A 20,100-nucleotide genomic window follows, 5' to 3' on the forward strand; every position below is an offset into this window, starting at 1 on the left:
ATTCGGCTCTGTCACTCAGCAGCAGCTCCCTCCATCCTGCTGTCCCTGCTGCCCTCCTACCACCTCATTACCTTCCAGCTAACCACCTCGTCAGTGGGCTGCAATAGGACAGAAGTTTGAGCAGTGTGATGCAAGCGAGCAGAGCTGCCCCATGCCAGTGGCTCAGCCATCCTGCTGCTAGGATTGGGCTCGCCCACACAAGGCATCTCAGCTTCATTTTCAAAACATTCCTCAAGAAGCTGTCTTCTCTCCTTGCCCTCATAAATGACAGCAGTTCCTGAAGTAAGAGGAGTGAGAGGAAAACTTCTGCAGAAGCTCTCTGACAGGACTTGCTCCTTTGCCTGTGAGCACACACTTTGTGAAAGCGAGTGTGGGTTTCCAGACCAAAATGAGGAATTTCTCTTTCACAACAGAGTCCTATTGTATCAATAACATGAAGGCACATTACTCCAAACTGAACATCACAGGGCAACTGCTTGAGGAAAAAAGAAAAAATCAATATATGATGAAAAAGGCACCCAACTCCAGCACAGAAAGGAAATGCTCATTTCCAGTATTCTGAGCTGCTCCTCGTGTCCCTCTAAATCGCTGTTGTGATATTGTCATTACTCTCCTAGCATTATGGTTTCCAAAGACAGTATTTCCCTGAATGACAATGAGGAAGTTTTGCTGCTGCTGTACAAACTGTTAATTGTTTTTCTGTCATGCCTTGAGGCCTTGGTGAGGACTCCTTCCATTGCACTTCGCTCCTAAGAAGAATTCTGAAGAAGCATTCCTGCTGCCTCAGGTGCTGCATTCTCGGTGAGTGTCTCTGGACCTGATTTCATCTAAAAAACATGTAGCCATTTGTCCTTCGCAACATGCACACGATAATGATACTACTGAAAAGCATTATGACATGGTAGAAGTATTAACGGCCTTAGGATCCACAGTGGATAAAGTTGTGAATGAAGGATTTCTATAACCCTGAGGGCATAAATGCATTAAAACATGGTCACTGCTGTAAAGATATTGAACATTTCCTGTGCTGGAAAAAGTTATAAGCCTTCTATTCCCACTGGCAACGGTCAATTTATAGCTGCCTTATTTTTGCCCTAAGGCTTGTAGTTTCTGGAAAAAATAATTTTGAATTTTCAAAGTCTGAGAAAACATCAAAACAGTAAGAAAAGAAGAGATGGAAAGATTAAATACTCATTATAAATGTCTCAATCTCTTAGGGCTTGTCTAAACAGGGAAGTTGTTTCGAAATAAGTTAGGGTGTGAGCTGAAGCACAACAGCTATTCTGTGCTACCTCCACCCCCAACAGGGAATTTCCTGTATTATTTTGTTTCAGAAAGCCTGAATTTCATGTAAGTACTGGAGTTCAGTGAGTCCCATTGGCTATACAGCTGTATTTCTGTCTGTACTCGGTTTACTAGCCAGGCCCAACTATGTCTAATAAATAACATTTAGATCTGGTAGGAAGGGATGTGATTTAGAGGGGGAATATTGGTGGTAGGTGGATGGTTGGACTAAATGAACTCGGAGGTCTTTTCCTGCCTCAATTATTCTATGAGTCTATGGTTGTCTGAGCTCAAATTTTACTTGGAACTCACTAGCTTACTCCAAATTCAGCCCATCCTGCACTCAGTGTGGGCGATCGAAGATCACCACCTTCATCGTGAACTTCTGCCCACAACAGTCTACTCATAGAACATCAAGAATCCAACAGATAGGAGATACTAGCCAGTTTTTTCCTGGTTTAATAGGCAATCTGTGTTATTCATATCCACTGTCAATACAGGGTTATTCACATTTTCCAGAAGGAGCAAAATTTACACAGGTAAGGTGTCTTTTGAGACCACTGATATCTTACATGTTAGTGAATTTTGACGATGTTAACAGAAGGGTAAAAATCATATGTATTGTTATTCTTGCGAGTTTCATGGAAATACTGTGGTCAAGAAGACCAAGCTAGCCTGACAAAAGGAAAGTCAAAGGTAATAGTAAACATTGTATATAATGTCAGAGTGCCCACTTGGGAAAGAATCTTTATAAATACCCCTACATTGGCTAAAACATCTGTCAGAGGCTGCTTTGTCTGTGACGCTGAAGTTATTCTGCTATGCAACGTAATTTATATACATAAGGAAACCAGGTACTTGTAGAACCACCTATTTTCCAGGTGCATATGTTTTTAGATATGCGAGAAAATACTTACTATAATACAAAAGTGCTTGATAAATAATAAAAATATTTTGGAGGGATTTGGTGTTTGCACTTCTCTGAGATGTTGCACTCTGCCACCTCATATATCCTGCAGTTCCCACTGCCCACAGGCAAAAGGGGATTCATGTTGGTGTGAAGGTGAAGAAATCAGTGACACATCAATCTGGGATGTCGGCTATCTTGAGGTGCACATCTACGTTTTTGATGAAATGCAGAACTTTATTCTTTAGTAACAGGTGTGTCTGGGTGAAATTCTATACCCTTTGAAACAGGTAAGAACAAAGAAGTCTCAGCCACCACCCCCTAGGGTGGAGTTACAAGGTGCATTCATCATCCTCAATTACAGACATATTTGCAGAGGGCTGTGGCATGACACCATGAAAGATGCACAACTAGCTGTTTAAATCATTGAATAGAAACCTAATTGGGAGGTATGCAAGTAAGGAGTGATGGAGTGATACCTTACCCACCTTTCCTTGGCTTGCCTTTCCTTGAGTGCATCACCAGTTTTGAGGAGACAGGAAGGCATGAATGATTTTAGGGCTGATATTTCCCTCGCACCTCACCTAGTGGCTCTGCAGTATGTGTTTCTGCAGAAGCCATTCAGACTGGTCTGCTGGTCACTGCACATGTGCTTGTGGCAGGCTGCAACCAGGAAGACAACACACTTTGCTTTACATGAAGTAGCTGGCAGCTCCTGAGTTCGCACCAAATCCATACCTCTTTATAACGCTTCTTGCCTGTCTTTCTTGCCTCAGTCTAAAAACACACAGTTTTTAGTGTGAAAGCTGTACATGATACAATTTTGCTTATGTTGCTTCATTAGCAAATATTCTGTCCTAGCCACTCTTCCTGTGCCCGTGGACTTAGGTTTACATTTGTGAGGATTTAAAACTGGAAGTATGTCCATTTTCCATCTTGATTCATGAATTTTGCGGTCCTTTGTTTACTGCGAGGTGCACAAGGAGGGCTTCTGAAGAAAGGAGACAGGAAACATAGTCCACATGTGGCAACAAAGAGGCAGTTTTGGGGAGGTGGTGGTCAGAGAGATGGGACATTTCTGGGTGTCTATCATAGCCAAATGACACATTGTTTTCTGGTATAAAGAATATTTTCATAATGAGCAGTGAATTCAGTCTGGCTGCACCTACAGCCCCAAGAACAAACAGTCTAGAGGTCAGTTTGTCAATAAATACCATCTGCTTAGCAGCATGGAATCCAAACTATTGCAGAATCCACCTTAATGGTGGCTGCTGTTTTGCTAGATATGGATGAGATAAAAATGTCTACAAAATACTTTTTTTTTTTTTTTTTTTGTAAATAGTGTGATTCTGATCTCAAAAATATGACAGGAAGTGTAATGGGACTTGTTCAATCTCAGTTTAAGTCTGAGAGAATGAAATGAACAGCTGCAGTTAGCTTCTTTCCTGAAGGACAGCAAAGCACCCCACAGACACCTAAGCTGTAAGTGGAGTTGCTTCTCACAGAGATTTGGACACTGATGTGTCTGAAATATGTCTTGCTTCCACTCCTGCCCACAAGGGAAGGAAATGCAACTTTGCGAGCAGCAGAAGTAGCAGAGCCTGGTTTCCTCGATGCTTCCATGGAGGCTCCCAGCTGGTTTCCTGCCTCAGCATGCTGACAACCGACAAGAGGAGAATTCCTGCTGCAGCCATTCTCTCTGCAGAGGCACTGGCAATCCTTGCTGCTTGGCTGCTTGTTTTCCAGTAATTTCATAAAAGCAGAGCATCTGTGGGATCTTTACGTCTCCGAGGTTCAGTCGAGACTGGCTGTTGGATTCAAAGGTCTTGAAGAATCCAAGAGAAATGAGACATAAGCATCATTTAAAAATTCTGAAACCAAAATGAGAACTTTAGCATGCTAGATGACTAATTCTTCCCTGAGCAGAGACGTGTAAGAAAAAACTGTCACACTGTAGTCCAACTTGGATTTATGGGTGTGATATTCTGCTGATCTTTTTTAGAGGTCTTCATTTCCCTCTGTCTGTATTGTAAAACATGGATAAGAGGTTTAGGTACATAACTGGGATGGTTAAATTCTTCCAAATCTTGCATAACTGCAAAATATCAAAAGATCAGATCAAGAATTTGTCATAGAAATTGCCTGGCTGGAACTCGGACTCATTTTTATGTCAGTTGTTTTTTGTAGCGAAGGATCAGGGAGGATTCCAGGGGAAGACAGACCTGAATAAGCAACTCTTTAAGACACAAATTTAATTAAAAAAAAAAAAGTAAGATTAATGAAACAAGGAAGAGGGTGAAGATGTAAAAAGAAGGTCATCACTGAGGAGTGCAATCCACAGCTCATTGTCTGTGTGGAAGGATAGCAGTGACGTACAAAGCGGAATCGTAAAAGGGGTGGGTGAAAGAGAAAAGTTTGCTGGGCAAGTAAACCATAAAAGGTCTTTTTTAATGGAGCATGCTTACTTTAATGTAAATCTGCAGCAGATCTACTTGCTTCCTGACGTTCCAGAGTTTCACTGACGATGAAGTTTCTGAGACACACAAAGTTGCAAACAAATATGGCCTGAAAATGGCAACAGAGAAATTGGTTGGGGTGTATTTACTCCCAGGAAAGGTAGCATAGAGCCAGGAGTGCCAGGAGAAAAGCGCAGTGAAGTGTATTTCTTGAAAATACAAGGGAGAACAGTTTCAACGCCTCATGTAAGTGTGTTTCTCTGAAGTCCAAAGAAGAGCTGCTTTCAGATTCCAAAGCTAAAGCTTGCCTTCGCTGAAAAGCTTGACATCAGGAGTGATGGCTACACAGCAATAAGCCATGCCGAGGGCAGTTCGGAGATTTTTAAGAGGACACCTGTGCCACCCCAGCCTGCTCCAGCACTCAGGATGGCCCCAATGCCTGCAGGGAAATTCATCTGTGCTCACTGTTCAAAGCAAGCCCTCCTATGCTAAATCCTCTTTGATCCTCCAGGACAATGAAGCGACCCTGAGCTGTAATCAAGCTTGCTTCAGGGCTGGTTTTAGACCCCACAAGATGTCCAGAAGTGGACACAATCCACAGGGCCTTTAAGCCCCTTTTCAGAGTGCTCCAGAAATATGAACTCTGTGCTCAGCAATGTCTGATCGGTATAAGCCACTCTCATCTTCTGTCACATGAGGGCAAGTCACACTTCCTCTGCCTCTTCCTTCCCAGAGTTCCTGTGGACACCAGTGGAATGGGGAAGCATTGGTGCTTGGAGCTGGGAGCCCTTCTCCCCAGGCAGTCTCCAACTTCTGCCTTCCAAGCTGCCACTGAGGGGTGATCTTTTAAACTGCTGACTTAGAATAGAAAAAGGAGAAAAGAAAGAAGAAAAAGGAAAACAAGAAACAATTTGGAGCTATGCCCTTTGTCTTCTCTCCTTGAAAATACAAATTAGTACTTTTTGTTTGTTTGTTTGTTTTAAAGATAAATAAGAATAAATGTTACAATATGAAGTAAATGCTGTTATATATGTTTTTTGTTTGTTTGTTTGTTTTTTACATCATGTTCCAGTTTGGTCAGTTACATTATGAGTTTAATAATGGCTCATCAGTTCAGAAAAGCAGAAGCTGATCTAGGAATCTCCCACAAGTTCAGGATCTGATGTTTAGGCTCAAGTCTTGGTGTAATGGCAGAGTCTGGAGCTCTGCCTCAGATTTGGGGCTCTCTTGGGGATTAGCTGTTTGTTTGCTGAAAGACTGTGTGTGTACATGTGATTGTGTGATTGTGACAGTCACTGCCAGCATTACCTGACACCTAATAAGAAGTAATTGGTATCTGAGAAAATAGCTTTGCTAGCCCTCCTCCACGTACTTCAGGGGTATGGGGCTGACAGTTGACTGATGCATTTCTCGGTCCATTCTCTTCGCGTCACCCCAACACTCATTTCAGGGGGCCTCCCTGCAAGAGGCTATTTGGGGAACTTAGCCAACAGCATCACACAAGTGCAGGTGCTGCAGCCATATGCCTGGGGCTGATTTGGCTGTAATTAGGGAATTTTCAAAAACCTATCTAAGCAGGAGAGGGTGATACTTGCTGTAGTGGCTTGCAAATCATTCCTCTCAGCCTGCAGCCACCTGGACACCATGGTTTGGAAGGGCCTGATTTTCAGAGTGGAATAACCAAAGTTGTGTCTCAGAGAAAGAGACAAAGGGCAGAAATGCAATTTGGCCTTTAAAGCAGCCTGTAGTTTTCAGTAGACTCTTGTTTTGGCCAGTGAAACCAGTGTTTTTAGTGAGTGTTTGCCTTCTGGCCATTCTTGGAGGTAAGGTGTGAAGCTTGGAGGACTCTTGGTCAGGACCAGGACCAGCACCAGGGTTCTGCTCTAACACTGGCCACAGTGTTTTTTTTTAACAACAGATTTTAACCACAGATGTAATAAACCGAGAGAACAAAGACAGCTAAATTCATCAGCGAATAAGATTGTACAAATTGTTGTATTGGGCCAAAGAGCATCTGAGATGTCTCCATCCCCACCAAGGAAGTGGTGTGTACCTGCCTTACAGAAGAAGGATTTAGGGCTGGGGCACTGATTGGATTGTGGGGCTGCCACCATGACAACAGACGAAGGAACCAATAGCGGAGCTTTCAGACACGTATAAAACTGACAGTAACAAAAAATCTTGCATTAAAATCAGCTTAAAGCAGTCCTGGAAATTACAGTCCTTAGGGCATTATTCACATGCCAGATAAATGAATGGAAATGAAGAATGATGGCTATGTATGAGGCATTTGGCTATGCGTGAATAAATAGGGACAAAGCTGCAGAAGTCTATAAAGGAAAACCTTCTATCTCATAACATATAAAATTCCTTCAGTGTGCAGGAAAACAGAAGATAAGGGCAAACCAGCACATATCTTTTATCTAGACTGTCAAGAAAATAAAGAAGTCGTGGATAAATGAACTCAGGCACTCGTGAATGCCCTCGAGGCATCTCACTGTGTTACTAGGTACTCACCAACCTCTGAAAAGACGATTCTGAGAGGAAGACACTGAAGTGGTTGTACATGGTAGAGAGTTACAACTGTTTGAAACTAAACTGCTTATTTTAATTACCTGTCATTGTTGATGAAACAAGAAGTAAGTCAATGCCATTGAAACAAGCTGGATTCAAAGTTGCCAAGGAGATGGATTTTTTATAGAATGTAAAATTAACTCAATTAAGTACTGGCAAGACCAGGAACTTTGAGGGGATGAGAGGCTCACAGAGCAGCTGAGAGCACCTGGAAACAGGTGAAGGGTAGGAGCCTGAGCTGCTGCCTGCTATCTGCCAGTCCCCTCTCTTCCTTTCATCTGTTCTTATGGGGAAATGCTGGTTTCAACAAGCAGCTCCATGGGCTGTAGAACTAAGAGATTGATCAGTACTAACTTTCTATGGGCTTGTGTCTTTGTCAGGCTGAATTCTCTGAGGTTGCAACACAGCTCTGCTGTTTATAAGACATCGGAGAAACCATACATTACAAATGTCTTAACCACAGGAAAAGCTCAGTGGGAGCTCACACTGTGTTAATCACCAGGGAATCCACGTGAGAGAGAAGCCTGGCTTGAAGCATGGCTTTCCCAGTGGCTAACAAGGCATGCACTCCCACTAAAGTTTTTCCTAGGGTTTAATTCATTCATTGTCTGTCTCTTGGTTACAGAGTGATCTCTTTTGTCACACCTCTCTTACCTGCCACTGCAGCACAGGTGAGCTGGCGTACTGAGTGAGCACCATGTCTTTGCAGGCCATGTGAATCTGGCTGCTAAAAGCCCTGCAATAGGTTTTCACGCATGCTTCTGAGCCCTGACTCCTGCTCACGTTAACTGCACCATCGCAGCACCCCAAGTTGGGCTGTGCTGCCTGCTGCTGCACCAGGTCAGGTCAAGGGACTGTGTGCAACTTCAGATTATCTGTGTTGGGCTAATCTCATCCTAGTGAGACACATTACTGCTGCCACCAGCACCCAGAGTGCACACTTGGTATCGCCCTGCACTGGGTGTTTTGGAAAAAGCCCAAAGATCACAAAAGCCTACATGCCACTGGGTGAAAACATGATTACTGTGGACATTTGTCTGCTTGTGTATGAGTGAGAGTAGAAGAGTGATATTGAGAACAAGAACAGGGGCTGCAAAGTAAATCCCATACGCAGCATGTAGGCAGGTCTGGATAAGGGGTAAGGCATGGCCGCCCTGGTGCCAGCTCTCTCTGCTGGCTGGGTCCTGTGGCAGCTCCCAAGGTGGTTTTATAAAATCCCAGCAGGGCTTGCTTTTGCCTGGAATGGCCTCGCTCTGGGACCAGGAACTTTTCTGGCTGCATATCTCTGTGCCTGCCCCAGCCTTGGCCCTTTGTACCGTGACGGACTGCATGAGGGGAAGCGGGCAGTGGCCCGGAAAACGGTTGGGCTACTGTTTGACAAACAGGTTGCTCAACACTGGGCTGATGTTACTGACCACATCTCTCGCTGGCTGCTGAGATAGTGTCTGTAGGCAGTCTCTCAGCTGAGCCTGATTCATTTTGCCTCCCCCTAAGGCTGCAGGTTTCCCTGCCCATGTGCAAGGCTGAGACCCAGGTGCTTAGAGGGGGAGAAGAAGCCAGCAGCAGGATGTGATTTCCTTCTCATTCATGCAGCAAAAGGAGCTGGCACAGGGCTTTCAGGCTAATGTGACAGCTTACGTATCCATCAAATGAAACCAGTGCCCCTGTTCCAAGAGCTCTGCACACCCAGAGCTGTCTCCACTGGAAGGCTCTTCACAACTGTGGGACCTGCTGTGCCTTTCAGAGGCTGGAGGAGCTCATGGGGCCCTTTGAGTTTGCTGGTCCCTGGACCAGAAAAAATAACCCCAATAAATGTGTATTTTCAGGCCTGGGACATTGCTCGCTTTTCTGACAGCAAAGGTTATTTTCCTTATTTGTATTACAGTTGTTTGGATGATGTGGGCATGGGCTGAGGGTCTGCTGTCCGGGATGCCAAAGAGCCCCTGAAGTTGAGTCCTAAAGATTGGTCTGCTTCATATGGAAAAGCACAAGGCAGAGAGCTCAGGATGATGAAAAAAAAGGAGCTTAAAAATGCAAAAAGCAACAACATCAACAAAAACAAAAAAATGAAATAAAAAACTGCATCAGAATAATGCAATGCGGATAATTTTATGAATAAAAGTGTTTTTAGAAAAGATCTAGACTTTGTTGTAGCCCATGAAACTGAATTTTAGGGTTATTCACATATGTTAACATTTCTATGCAGGGTCTCATCTATAGGAATGACATTTTGTATGTACAGCTGACCTCCTCTTGCATGTCCCTGTTTCTCACCTCCCAGTTCCTCTTTGCTTTGTCTCCCTGCCCTTCCACTTTACGTGCAGTACATGCTCGAGCTGTCCCCGTGGCGTTGCCCAGCTCTTTGCCTGGGAGCCCAGCAGCCCACCTCACCGCTCCCTCTGCGTGCACATGCTCCTTATGCTGAGCATGCAGTTTGGGAAGGATTTCCTTAGCTGGCATTTCCTGATGATTTCTGACTAACTGCAGAGGAAGTCCAACCAAAGAAATGATGAATCTTCATTTTTTTAATTTTTTTTTTAAATAACTTAAAAATCCTGACATCTTAGTTTTGCACGGCAAACAGGCTGCCTGCTCCCTGCTCGTGGCCTCATCCTCACAGATAAAACACACCAAAGCCAAATCCACTTTCTGCTGGGAAGCCCTTGTCCTCTTCTGGGAGCTGTATTTGCTGGCTTCAGTCCATCGGGCTTGCCCAGCACTCTTAAGGAAGTAGTTTGTAGCCTGAAAGAATGCTCCCTCAGATTTCATCTCTTTCAGAAATTAAATTCCATTCTCAAGAGCTTGCAGCAAAGTTTTTGTGCAAGGGAACATCTCAAGCCTCCTCTTCCTCTCCTTGGTCTCTCTCGGTCTGCACAAGTGTCAGAGCTCCTTGTGAACGTGGGTCTGGAAATCCCACACCAGAACAGTGAGAAGGTCTCTCCATGTTCTGTGATGCCCAGGTGGGGAGGGGAGGGAAGCAAAGAAATTAGAGCAGCAATGGCAACATCATGCACCTCTAGATTGCAGTAGAGCCACAAGCACTCCCAGGAGCTCAGCTCTTGGGCAAAGCATGAAGTATGTTTGAATGCAATCCAAAGTGCAACAACAGACATGCGCAAGGAAAACAGTCAAAGGCTGCATTAACCTATAAAACCCTTGGCAAGAGCCACACCAGCAGAGCAAGGGCAGTACAGGAGTGGGGACGGGGCTGAGTCCCTGCCAGGCAGCTCACAAGGAAGGAGCGCTGGAGGTGCTGGTGCCACCACCCCAGGCACTGCTGTCATTGTGTAACAGCCAGCTCCCTCTGCAGTGGCTGCCCAAAGCAGCCAGGAGAGGAGTTCCACGTGCTGTTTGCTGGAGAAATACAGATCTTAAGAGCCATCAAAACCCACTGAGCAGCCTGTATTACTTGGTGGCACAAGGCTATGGCTCCATGGACCCTGAGGCTTTCTGCTGCTGGTGCTGGCCCTGGGTTGGTCTCTTCCTCCCCCCCCCCCCCCACAAGTGCACTTTGTAAAATCACCAAAGTAGTTTGCAGAGAGGCACGAGAAACCCAAGAGCATCCTCATTATATCCAAACAAGTCACAGCTTAATAAGGGACTGAAAATGGAAAATGAAATGAAAAATGTGGGAAATTCAATGAAAAATGTGGCAAGTTTCCCTTTGTTTATCAAAATAATTAAAGACCACAGCTACATTTTATATTAATTTATTAGAAAAAAAAAAAGGATACACAGTTGAATGTGCAAATATATACAACAAATATCGCAATGAAACATCAGGAAGGGAGAGCTCCTCCCCTCTGTCAATGGCTTTCCCCCTGGTAACAGTGATGACTGCATAATGCTTCCCCACAGATTTACAAATACAAAAAAGTGTAATGCTTCATTTGCACAAGATGTAAGTTTTGATTTGAACAAAAAATATTCTGGCTTTGAAATGACAAAAGTTTGCTATTTTGGTGGTTTTCCTCTTTTTTAACCTGAGCAATTTTTGCGGAACAGGGGAACAAAGGAAAGGCATTGCCCTTTGCTTCATTCTCATCACAGCATCTGATGGTCTTTGAATTACTAAACCACTGAAACACATAAAGTTAATACAACTCCCAAACCCACACCTATGATGCAATCAGTGGGACGGAGGAGCGCGGGCTCTGCCCTTGGCAAAGTGAGCTGGTGGGGACCACCCGGCTCGAGTTCAATGGCTGTAGGCATTCTCAGGTAAAGTGTTCCTATATGACAGTAAGGTACTTAATGCCATCTCCTGTAATAAAGGAGTTATAAATGTAAAACACAGTTCAGTCCAAAAAGCAAAAAGAGTCCTGGATCCAGCTATGCTCTTTGCTCATTGCGTGATCACTGAATGACTGAAGAACGGCTGTATTAAACCCTAACTGAGTAAAGGCCTTGGGAATGAGTGCAACTCCCAGTAAGCACTCCTGCCATCTTCAGGAAAGAAGTTCAGAGCAGATTAATCTCTTTATGATTCTGCAGGATTTATTTCAGGCAGGTGTTTTTGTTCCCACTGGCCACAGGCAATGACACCACTCAGCTTGCTGACCTCCTTGTCATGCGACCAGCTGCATCTGCAAGCTCCACAGAGCAACACTGCTAAGTAAACAGAGCTCACTCTGCCTGCTTAATGCTCCTCTTCACTTTGAATGAGAACCCCCAGGGATGCTGGAGAAGGCACTACAGGTCCTGAGCTGGGCAATGCCGGGTCCCCAGGAGACAGGAGCTTCACAAGGGGCTGCCGGCTGTCCCATACTCATCAAGGCGCAGAGCCTCCCTCTGCACCAGCTCCCGATATCTTAAAAGAAATACAGACAAATAACAAAGTAATAGCCCTACGGCAAACAGAAGATGCTACAAGGAGTGTGCCTGGCCTCCTGCCTGTGCTGCGTTTTCAGACATGACACGTCAAAGGCTGATTCAGTTTCTAGGTGCTTTTACAGTTTTGCCTTTGGTCAATGAGCAGAATGAACTGAGCACTGGCTCCTTTTCCCTCCAGCATCTCCCCTCCTGCCAGCAGGTTGCAGGGATGCTGCCAGGAGCCACCAGGTCCATCACCAATGGACCACAGCAGGGCTGCTGCTCCATTTCAGACTGTCCCCAGTGATGGGGGTGACTGCAGCAGAGTTGGCTTCTGCCATCCTCGTGCCATCCTTCTTTTCTGTAACCTCTTCGGGTATTACAGAATTTGACTACATGGGAGGAAAAAAAAAAAAAAAGCCTTTGGGGAGGACTGTTCTGTTTTTAAACTTCTTTTGTAATTGTTTTTTAAAATTGCTCCTGTTTTGTATATTGTACTTACACAAGAATGCATCTCATGGACTCTGGAGCAGTTGGACCTTGAATGAGAAGCCTGAACATAACCCCAAACTTAACTTCTAGTTTAAAAGTGAGAGTTACAAACCAGTAAGCTGTGTCTGATGGAGATAAGACAGCTCCAGGGGCAGGAAGGAGACACATAGAAGTTTAAGGGGGGACTGACCGAAGGACAGCCACATCCAAGCTGAACTTTATGTCTTTTTAAGAAAACAATACCAGAGGAGCTTGCTCTTTTGTAAACTTCTGATTGACCCAGTAGCCAAGTTTTGTCCAAGTTTAAACAGTTCTACAACAAACCACAATAACAAACGTGTCAGTTGTCCTCAATAGCTTGGTATTTTTCCACTTCAGAAGATTTTCTGACAGCGTGAAAAGAAATGCTCCAGTAGAACATGAGCTGATTTGCACGCTACCACAGTCTGAATCAGAGGCTAGCATGCCATCGCTTTGCAATTTGGGCTCTGCAGAAGCTTAGCATAATTGATCCTGCCCTTTACAGATGCTTTCTGTACTTCACAAGGCTCCTCAGTGTGATGGTCCCCTACCACAATACACACCTCATCTGAGTGTTAACTCCGTACTGCAGCATACCTTGCAAGCTCTCAGTGACATTTTATTATTTGTACACTTTATGACAGTAATCTGTTTGAGCAGAAAGGCCAAAGTCCTTGTGAGCATGGCCCTGTGAGCTGTGCTTTTTTGCATCCCCCAAGGTGCGGATCCCTACAGTTCAGTTCCCCCTCTCCAACAGCTCCACTTGGGGCATGGCTGTGCAGCACTTGCCTACCCTGGGTTTAGTTTAGGACCAAAAAAAGAGAGGGTTCAGAAACTAAATTTCACACCCGACCTTATGCTGAAAAGCCTGCATTCTTTGTGAAACTTTTCTGGACATCAACTTTCATTTTAGAGCTTTGGGGGGGGTGGAGAAGAGGGAACATCCTGCGACATAAATCCAATTTTCTAAGCATCTCTAACCCAGGACAATTTCTGCCTATGAGGCCACCTGCCCAGTTTGCCCCAGGGTCATTAGAGGTGCTGGCAAATCTCAGTACTCTTGCAGGGTATTACCCAGGTAGTCAACTCTGCATTTGATCTAAGTAAACAGCAAGACTTGCTAGCACTTCAGCTGTCTTGAGGTAGGAGGAAAGCAGTGTTTCTGCTCTTGAGGCGGCCCCCTCCTGCAGGACATGCAACTCAGCCAACCTGGTGAGCCCAGGGGCTGGAGGGAGATCAGTAAGGAGGGACCTTCCGTGCCAGCAATGTCTGCAATGATGTTTCCATGGCCACTGCCTGGTCAATCAGCATTTTGAATAGGTCTGATGATAATGCAGCACAACAGGCACATGAGGGGGGCCAGTGACTTGGCTTTGTCAAAGAGGAAATCTTCCATGCTGGCAAGATCAGGCCTCTGTGGCCAGTGGGACTTACCTGCATGAGCAAAGATCAAATCCGGTGTGGGTCACTGCACTGCAAACTGCCAGTTCTGCAGTGGCTATGTGCCAACTTAAAATAGATTGTAGACAAGCTTTTAAAGTTAAATATGCCAAACTATACACATACATGATCCTGAGATAGTGTCCCTAACAAGACCCAAGGTAGATAAGCTTCCTGAACTCAGAGGTCCTCACGCCGCATGTTGTTTCCTTTTGGCAGGCCTGCTAGCCTCTCACAGACTACACTGCATTTCTTAATTTTCCATTTTTTGGGGGTGAGTCTGATGAAACAATCAGTTTGATGACTGCTACCAGCAATTCCAGTTGCATTTCTTCTGCAGTTTGAATGAAAGCATTCTTGATCCTCTGCCAGGTCTCCCAAGACTTGCAGAAACAGGCTCACAGCTTCCCTCTCTATTTTTCAGCCAGCTGAGAGCTGTGTGTCAGCAGCGTCCTGTTAGAGGAGCAGCTGTGCTGTGCTGAGGACACTCTTCAATATACGGAGAAAACATCAGTAGTAATCAGAGTGAGAGGTGACAAGGATAAGCCACAGCAGAGAGAAGCCTAACACAATGGTCATCAACCAGAGGGTCAATGCCCACGTGTCCCAGTCCCATCAGTACATAATCTTTTTTTGAGCTTCTGACAGCATCAGCTCAGAGTCAGACCTTTTAAACACAGGGGAAAAATATTTTCCAAAATTCTCTTTGCTTGAGTGCTATACATTTAAAAAGTTCTTTTTACTGTTTCAGTATTTTAGCCCTTAGTTGATTAGTCATCGATACCTGTCAGACGCTTGCTGCCACAGGCAGTCAGAGCACCTACAGTGTTTGTAAGGAATATGAAAAAATAGCTTTAGCAACTAGGAATTATACAACAGAGGGAAAAGGCAAGACCAACTAGATTAATGCAACTTGTAGTGGATTTGTTAACATTAAGTGTCTGACGTCCCAAAATCATGCCAGAAATGGTACCATGTAGCTTACCAGTAAGGGCAGTAATAAGAGTAATGCATTACTTTAATCATCAGTGAAGCACTCACTCATTCAACATACTATTTCCAGATGAAATCAAAGATTTCTGGTAAAAATGCCACTCCTCCAGAGACTGCAAGCATCTTGCAGCTTCTTCACTCTCTCTATCTTTGAACTCTGTGATAGCTGCTTCATTGACATCATGGTTCCAGTGCAAAAAAAAAACCTTCTCCAGATCCCAATCTTCTTCCTTTAAACTTTTGATTGCCTCTCATCTGTCCATTCCTGCTTAGTGTTCTGTAAAGCCTGAGTCTTCTGTTCATCTACCTGGACATAGTCCACTCTCTGCTCCTCAGAAAGAAACGGTTTCTGCGAGAGACGAGGGAGAAAAACATCACATTCATTTTAGGGCAAGAAGGGATGCTAGTCAAACCTGGCTCAATTTTCTGCTATCCCTTAATCTCTGATTGCCTCACTTCACACTGAAGCTCGCAGTGACATCAGCTGACAAAAACGTTGCTTTACAGCCTGCCTGAGCTACAGTCAACCATCCACCACCCTATCGCTCAGCCCAGCACATGAGGGAGGGAAATGACTGTCCTGGCTATTTCCATGCAGATTACCATCCTCGTCAAGCAAGCAGTCCTGCTGCTGGGATAACCTGCCTGTACTTTAACCAGAAGGATGGTTTGCATTTAAAAAGGCTTTGGTGTCCTAAGTCCTTTGCCTCCAGCAGTGCTAGCTGATAGGGAAGATGATCTATGGGACACAAAACTTCCCAAACACACAGTGTTCTTTGCTTGGAGTGGTACCCGCTCACCACCTGGGCAGGTGCTCTCTGTAAGCTCTCTGGAACAAGGATTGCATTTTCTCAGCATTGCTAAAGAAATTAAAATGTTTTTGGAGATGCAAGAATAAGATTTTGCTGTGTTACGAGAGATAGTACAGTTTTACCCAGTGAATATATAATGGGCTGTAAATTTGTTACTGCAAAGAGATTTGGGGGAAAACTAGCAGGAAAGGGTTTGTGGAGACACAGTGAAAATGGGAGAGCATGCAGAGATCCTGCAAGCACCAAACTTGCCCACAAGCCCTCACTGCTGTACATCCCTAGGGCACCTAGCAGGCTCTGGATCTTGTCTTCCTCCCAGCAGATACAGAGTGAGGAGGTTTGGGGTTCTTCACAGGGGACTCATACCTTCTGTACAGGGGATGGGGAAGCAGAATTAAAATCCAATGCTAAGTAATCAAGGTTAGATTTCCTTGTCCATGGAAAAGCACCACTGTATGGAGATGTTGCCTGTCTGTGCTCCTGTCAGGAAAGAAGAGAAACTTTTAATGCTCATAAAATACGATCCCAGGAGGAAGCAGGACAGCCTTGGAAGCAGAGACTCTCTCGACAGCACAAATGAGGACAGCCAGCACCCACAGGGCGGTCTGTGCCAAGGGTGCATTTGGTGACTAACTGTAGGGCAGTGCTGAATAGCTGTCACATGCCATAAGGGAATGGAGAGTGCCTTTTCCTCCTGGTAATTATAGCAGAACAAGCAAACCATGCTGAATCTCATTCTGGTTTAGACAGTATTCTCAGGAAGGAGCTCAGCTTCTCACCCCAAGACCCTGGAAGGCTCAGATTTGCAGGGGTGCCAGCTGAACCATCATGGGGGTAACCCTTCCAAATCTAGCAGCTGAGAGGGCCAGGGAATGAACAGATGATTGCAAACACGTGGAGAATTTTAACTGACTGGAAAAATCACAAGGGGAGCAGTTACACCTGGAACTGTCCTTTTGAGCTGGTTTTGATCTAGTAAAGATGGGAGTTAAAATTTGAGACGACTGCTTATGGATTCTGTAGTCAGTTTTGCAATGTATTTGAATAGCCTTTGCTGCTGGGCTTCAGCTCTGGAGCCAAATGTGTAGACAGTGGCTCAGAATGAGGGATTTGAGATGAATTTCTACCCAAAACTCAAAGGAAACTGAGGTTCTGGTCTTTTGCAAGATACAGCTAGAGAGTGAATGAAGAAAAGGAAGCCACAAAGCCAGATGTTCTTCTCTCGTGGGATGGGAAGTGGGGTTAGTGCCACCAGCCAAAGCAGAAGCAACAGGAGACTGTAATGGGTGTTCTGTTTCTGCACAATATTTGGTGTGTTTCTTTAGGAAGTGCGCTAACGGCTTTCTGTCATTTCCTTGGAGATTTTGCAGGGCACACTTTTGAAAGGTGAAAAGATTTAATTTGCCTTTGCCTTAATGAGTTCTCATGTAAATATGGCTGATCCCTGTGATCTCTTGGAACTGCTCAGCAACATTCGTGGGTGAACAGCTGAGTTCTGCAGAGCAGAAGAAGGGCTCCCCTTATCTCTCTGTAAATTGGTCCCACTGTCTTTGGTTTAAAACCATTTCATCATTTTTGTTAAAACAGAAGGCAAAGGACAAACCTCCTCAACATTTTTTCTTAGAAAACAAACTTCTACATTCTCTATCAATGTGACAGAACAGAATAAAGCAAAGGATGGCTGTGTGAAAATGAAGATTACCATATGAATGTAACTTTCTTCCTCTTCTCCGGAAACTGAATTGGCAAATATTCTTGCTGAATTAATACCGTCTCTTTCTGGTGAGATAAAGCTCATTCGATTGCTATGAAGAAAAACACAGGAGAGGTTAAGGAAGCATCTTACAGATGCTCTGAAATGAAGCCAAAGCCTGACACAGTCCATATGGCGAATAAACTCACACTAATGCTGCAGCCTTTATGGAAAGGATGTCCAAAAATATTCCATAGTTCTAGAAAAAGTGCTATAATCTTGTGTCTTAATTGATTTTATTTTATTTTTTTAATGAACGTTTACCATCTCTGCTATGACAGAAAGCATAAAATATTGTAGCCGTTCTCCATCAAGGGGCACAAACAGAGAACGTTTGGGTAACAAGTGCCAGTGGGGCAGTTTATTGTGTGGGTACCCGCGTCTTGGAGATTAACACAAATTAATTAGCTACAGGAGGGGAATGCAGAGGGACTTGGCTGGCTTTGAACACCATGTAAACACATGCTGTCTGTGTGTAGAGATGGCTGTAACTCAGCCCTTGTTCAGGGAAATCTCTTCCACTAACATTGCTGTCAGAGGTATATCATGAGTGAATTATTGCAGGCTGGCACAATGGGGTTAGTTACTAGGAAATTGGATGGCTACTTCATGCAGCATGAACAGTGTAATTCCTTCTGCTTTATTAGTTCCGGACATAGTCCTTTTTTAGTTTTGTTAGTGCAAAACATGCAAACTCCCTCTGAGCTCATTATCCTTCAGGACTCTGCACTGTGTCAGCACTCATTAACTGTGGCACTCTGTCAGGGATGCTGGGAAGGGAGGCTACTGGTTCTCCCTCAGACAGCCTATGGCAGGCAGCTGAGCGGTTACCAGCTTTCAAGGGTTGGGCTGGGAGAGGGATCAGTACGGCCAGGCTTTCCCCCAGGCATCGTGCTGTGACTTCCCCTGCTCGTGAATTCACCAAAGTTGAAGTTCAGCCGTCACAAAAAGCACTCCAGAGCACAGGTTAGCTCTGGTCTTTTCAAAAGGAACCTTCTAAAGTCACTGAGTTTTGAGCAAACACTAATCTGCAACATACCCAACCCTCATCCCTCCTGTCAGCACTTAGTGATGCTCAGCTCACTGGAGCTACCTGTCTTGACAGGGAGTATTGACTTCTAAAGACAGCAAAAGCCTGGGGGATGTTGGAAGGAACCCTGTGGAATTCTGGTTTGTGGACTCTGCCAGGAAACTGTATCTCACGGAATGTGATCAGTTATTTTTAATTCCATTCCACAAGGTTAATGCTTGAAAGATTGGAGCAGTGGGTTTCTTGTTGACTTACTAAGGCACAGTCCACATCCTGGTCACGGCAGCATGCTCTCGGATCGTGGAGAGGTTTCTCAAGTCCAAAGGAGGTGGCCGTGCTACAAAGAGATACAAAAGGAGCTACATTCACAAGAGCAAGACTCAGGAAAAGCATGGGTTGATTAGGAAAATGCAGGTTTTTTGAATAAGAGTAAGAAACTAACAGAGTATTTCACAAAACTTAATTGATAGAAATCAGTAACAGATGACTGTTTCAGTCAGTGCAGGAAAGCAAAGGTCCCTCATTAATCCAAAACCAACAGAAGAAATACGACAGGCATTAGGAGAACAAATACCCTACAAGACCCCTGTCCTTGCCTCAGCACCTGCTGCCGGCAAGGAGAGCCCAGTTCACTTTCAGGTCCAGGCTTTGGGATCTCTTCTAAATCCAAAGGTGCTGCATGTGGAGAGGACCACACCTCACTTCCACTCAGTTCTCAAAACATTCTAAGAAAGGAGCTGAGCTTGCTCTGCTTTCTGGCAGCACACTAAATTTCTCTTCCTGCTTCAGGTAGCATTTCCTCAATAAATTTCTGAGTAGCTCTGTGGCTCTGTAGCCCAAAGTGATTAAATACAGACTTGGCTTCAGCAATTTCTTCTCTGCAGAGCTAAATTTTGTCCCCAGTATATCCTCTGAAAATGCAACTCAAATTTTGGAAGTGCCACGAGAGGCAGGAAGGAAAATTTAAGGAAGATTTAACAAGCAGCCCACATCAGGTGTGAGGATTTGAGTGCCTGGATGTCCTGCTTCTGGGAGGCAGGGGAGCTGGTAAGACAGAAGGACGCAGGGTTTAGCCTCCTTTTTCCCAAACTACACCCATGTGGCCATTTGCAGAGTTGATCCACACTCCTGCACTACACTAACACATATGAAATGTACCAGGGTCACACCCAGAGGAGGCCACCTGCGTCCCCTCCAGGGCACTTGCTTAGTGGTTGCTCTTTAGGTCTGGCCTTACATTTCCTGCGAGGCTTGAGGTCTCGGTTCACCGGGGGCGGCTCCAGGTCGGAGGGCAGCTCGGGTAAGGGGCTGGTGACTTTTTCAGTGCTGACTACAGGGAAGGTGAAGGCTGCCGAGGTGGGGCTCATGGGGATGTAGCCGTCAGGGGAGCAGTCAGAGCCTGGTGCCGAGGGAGAGGTGCTGGGGCGCATGGGCACATAGTTGTCTTCTGCTCCATCCACAGCCGTTGAGTAGAGTGGGGAGAAGCGGCAGGGCTTCAGTGATGAGGGAGGAAAGGAGAGAGAAAT

The 20,100-nt window shown here is 45.0% G+C and overlaps 1 protein-coding gene across 3 annotated transcripts in view; it reads right to left on the minus strand.

Annotated features, from left to right (window-relative positions):
* Window positions 1-10,915: 10,915 nt before the first annotated feature.
* The window catches only part of GAB3 (GRB2 associated binding protein 3), a 54,900-nt gene continuing 45,715 nt past the window's right edge, over window positions 10,916-20,100 (minus strand). For all 3 annotated transcript variants that reach the window (XM_004940821.4, XM_004940820.5, XM_015278621.4), the window contains 5 exons: window positions 19,812-20,067; window positions 18,830-18,911; window positions 17,494-17,596; window positions 16,158-16,271; window positions 10,916-15,328 (listed from right to left, as the gene is read on the minus strand). In XM_004940821.4, coding sequence (XP_004940878.1) covers window positions 15,212-15,328; window positions 16,158-16,271; window positions 17,494-17,596; window positions 18,830-18,911; window positions 19,812-20,067 — 672 coding nt within the window. In that variant the 3' untranslated portion in view covers window positions 10,916-15,211. The remainder of the gene's footprint in view (window positions 15,329-16,157; window positions 16,272-17,493; window positions 17,597-18,829; window positions 18,912-19,811; window positions 20,068-20,100) is intronic.

This window comes from Gallus gallus, chromosome 4, assembly GCF_016699485.2.
Source record: "Gallus gallus isolate bGalGal1 chromosome 4, bGalGal1.mat.broiler.GRCg7b, whole genome shotgun sequence".
Lineage (NCBI taxonomy): Eukaryota > Metazoa > Chordata > Aves > Galliformes > Phasianidae > Gallus > Gallus gallus.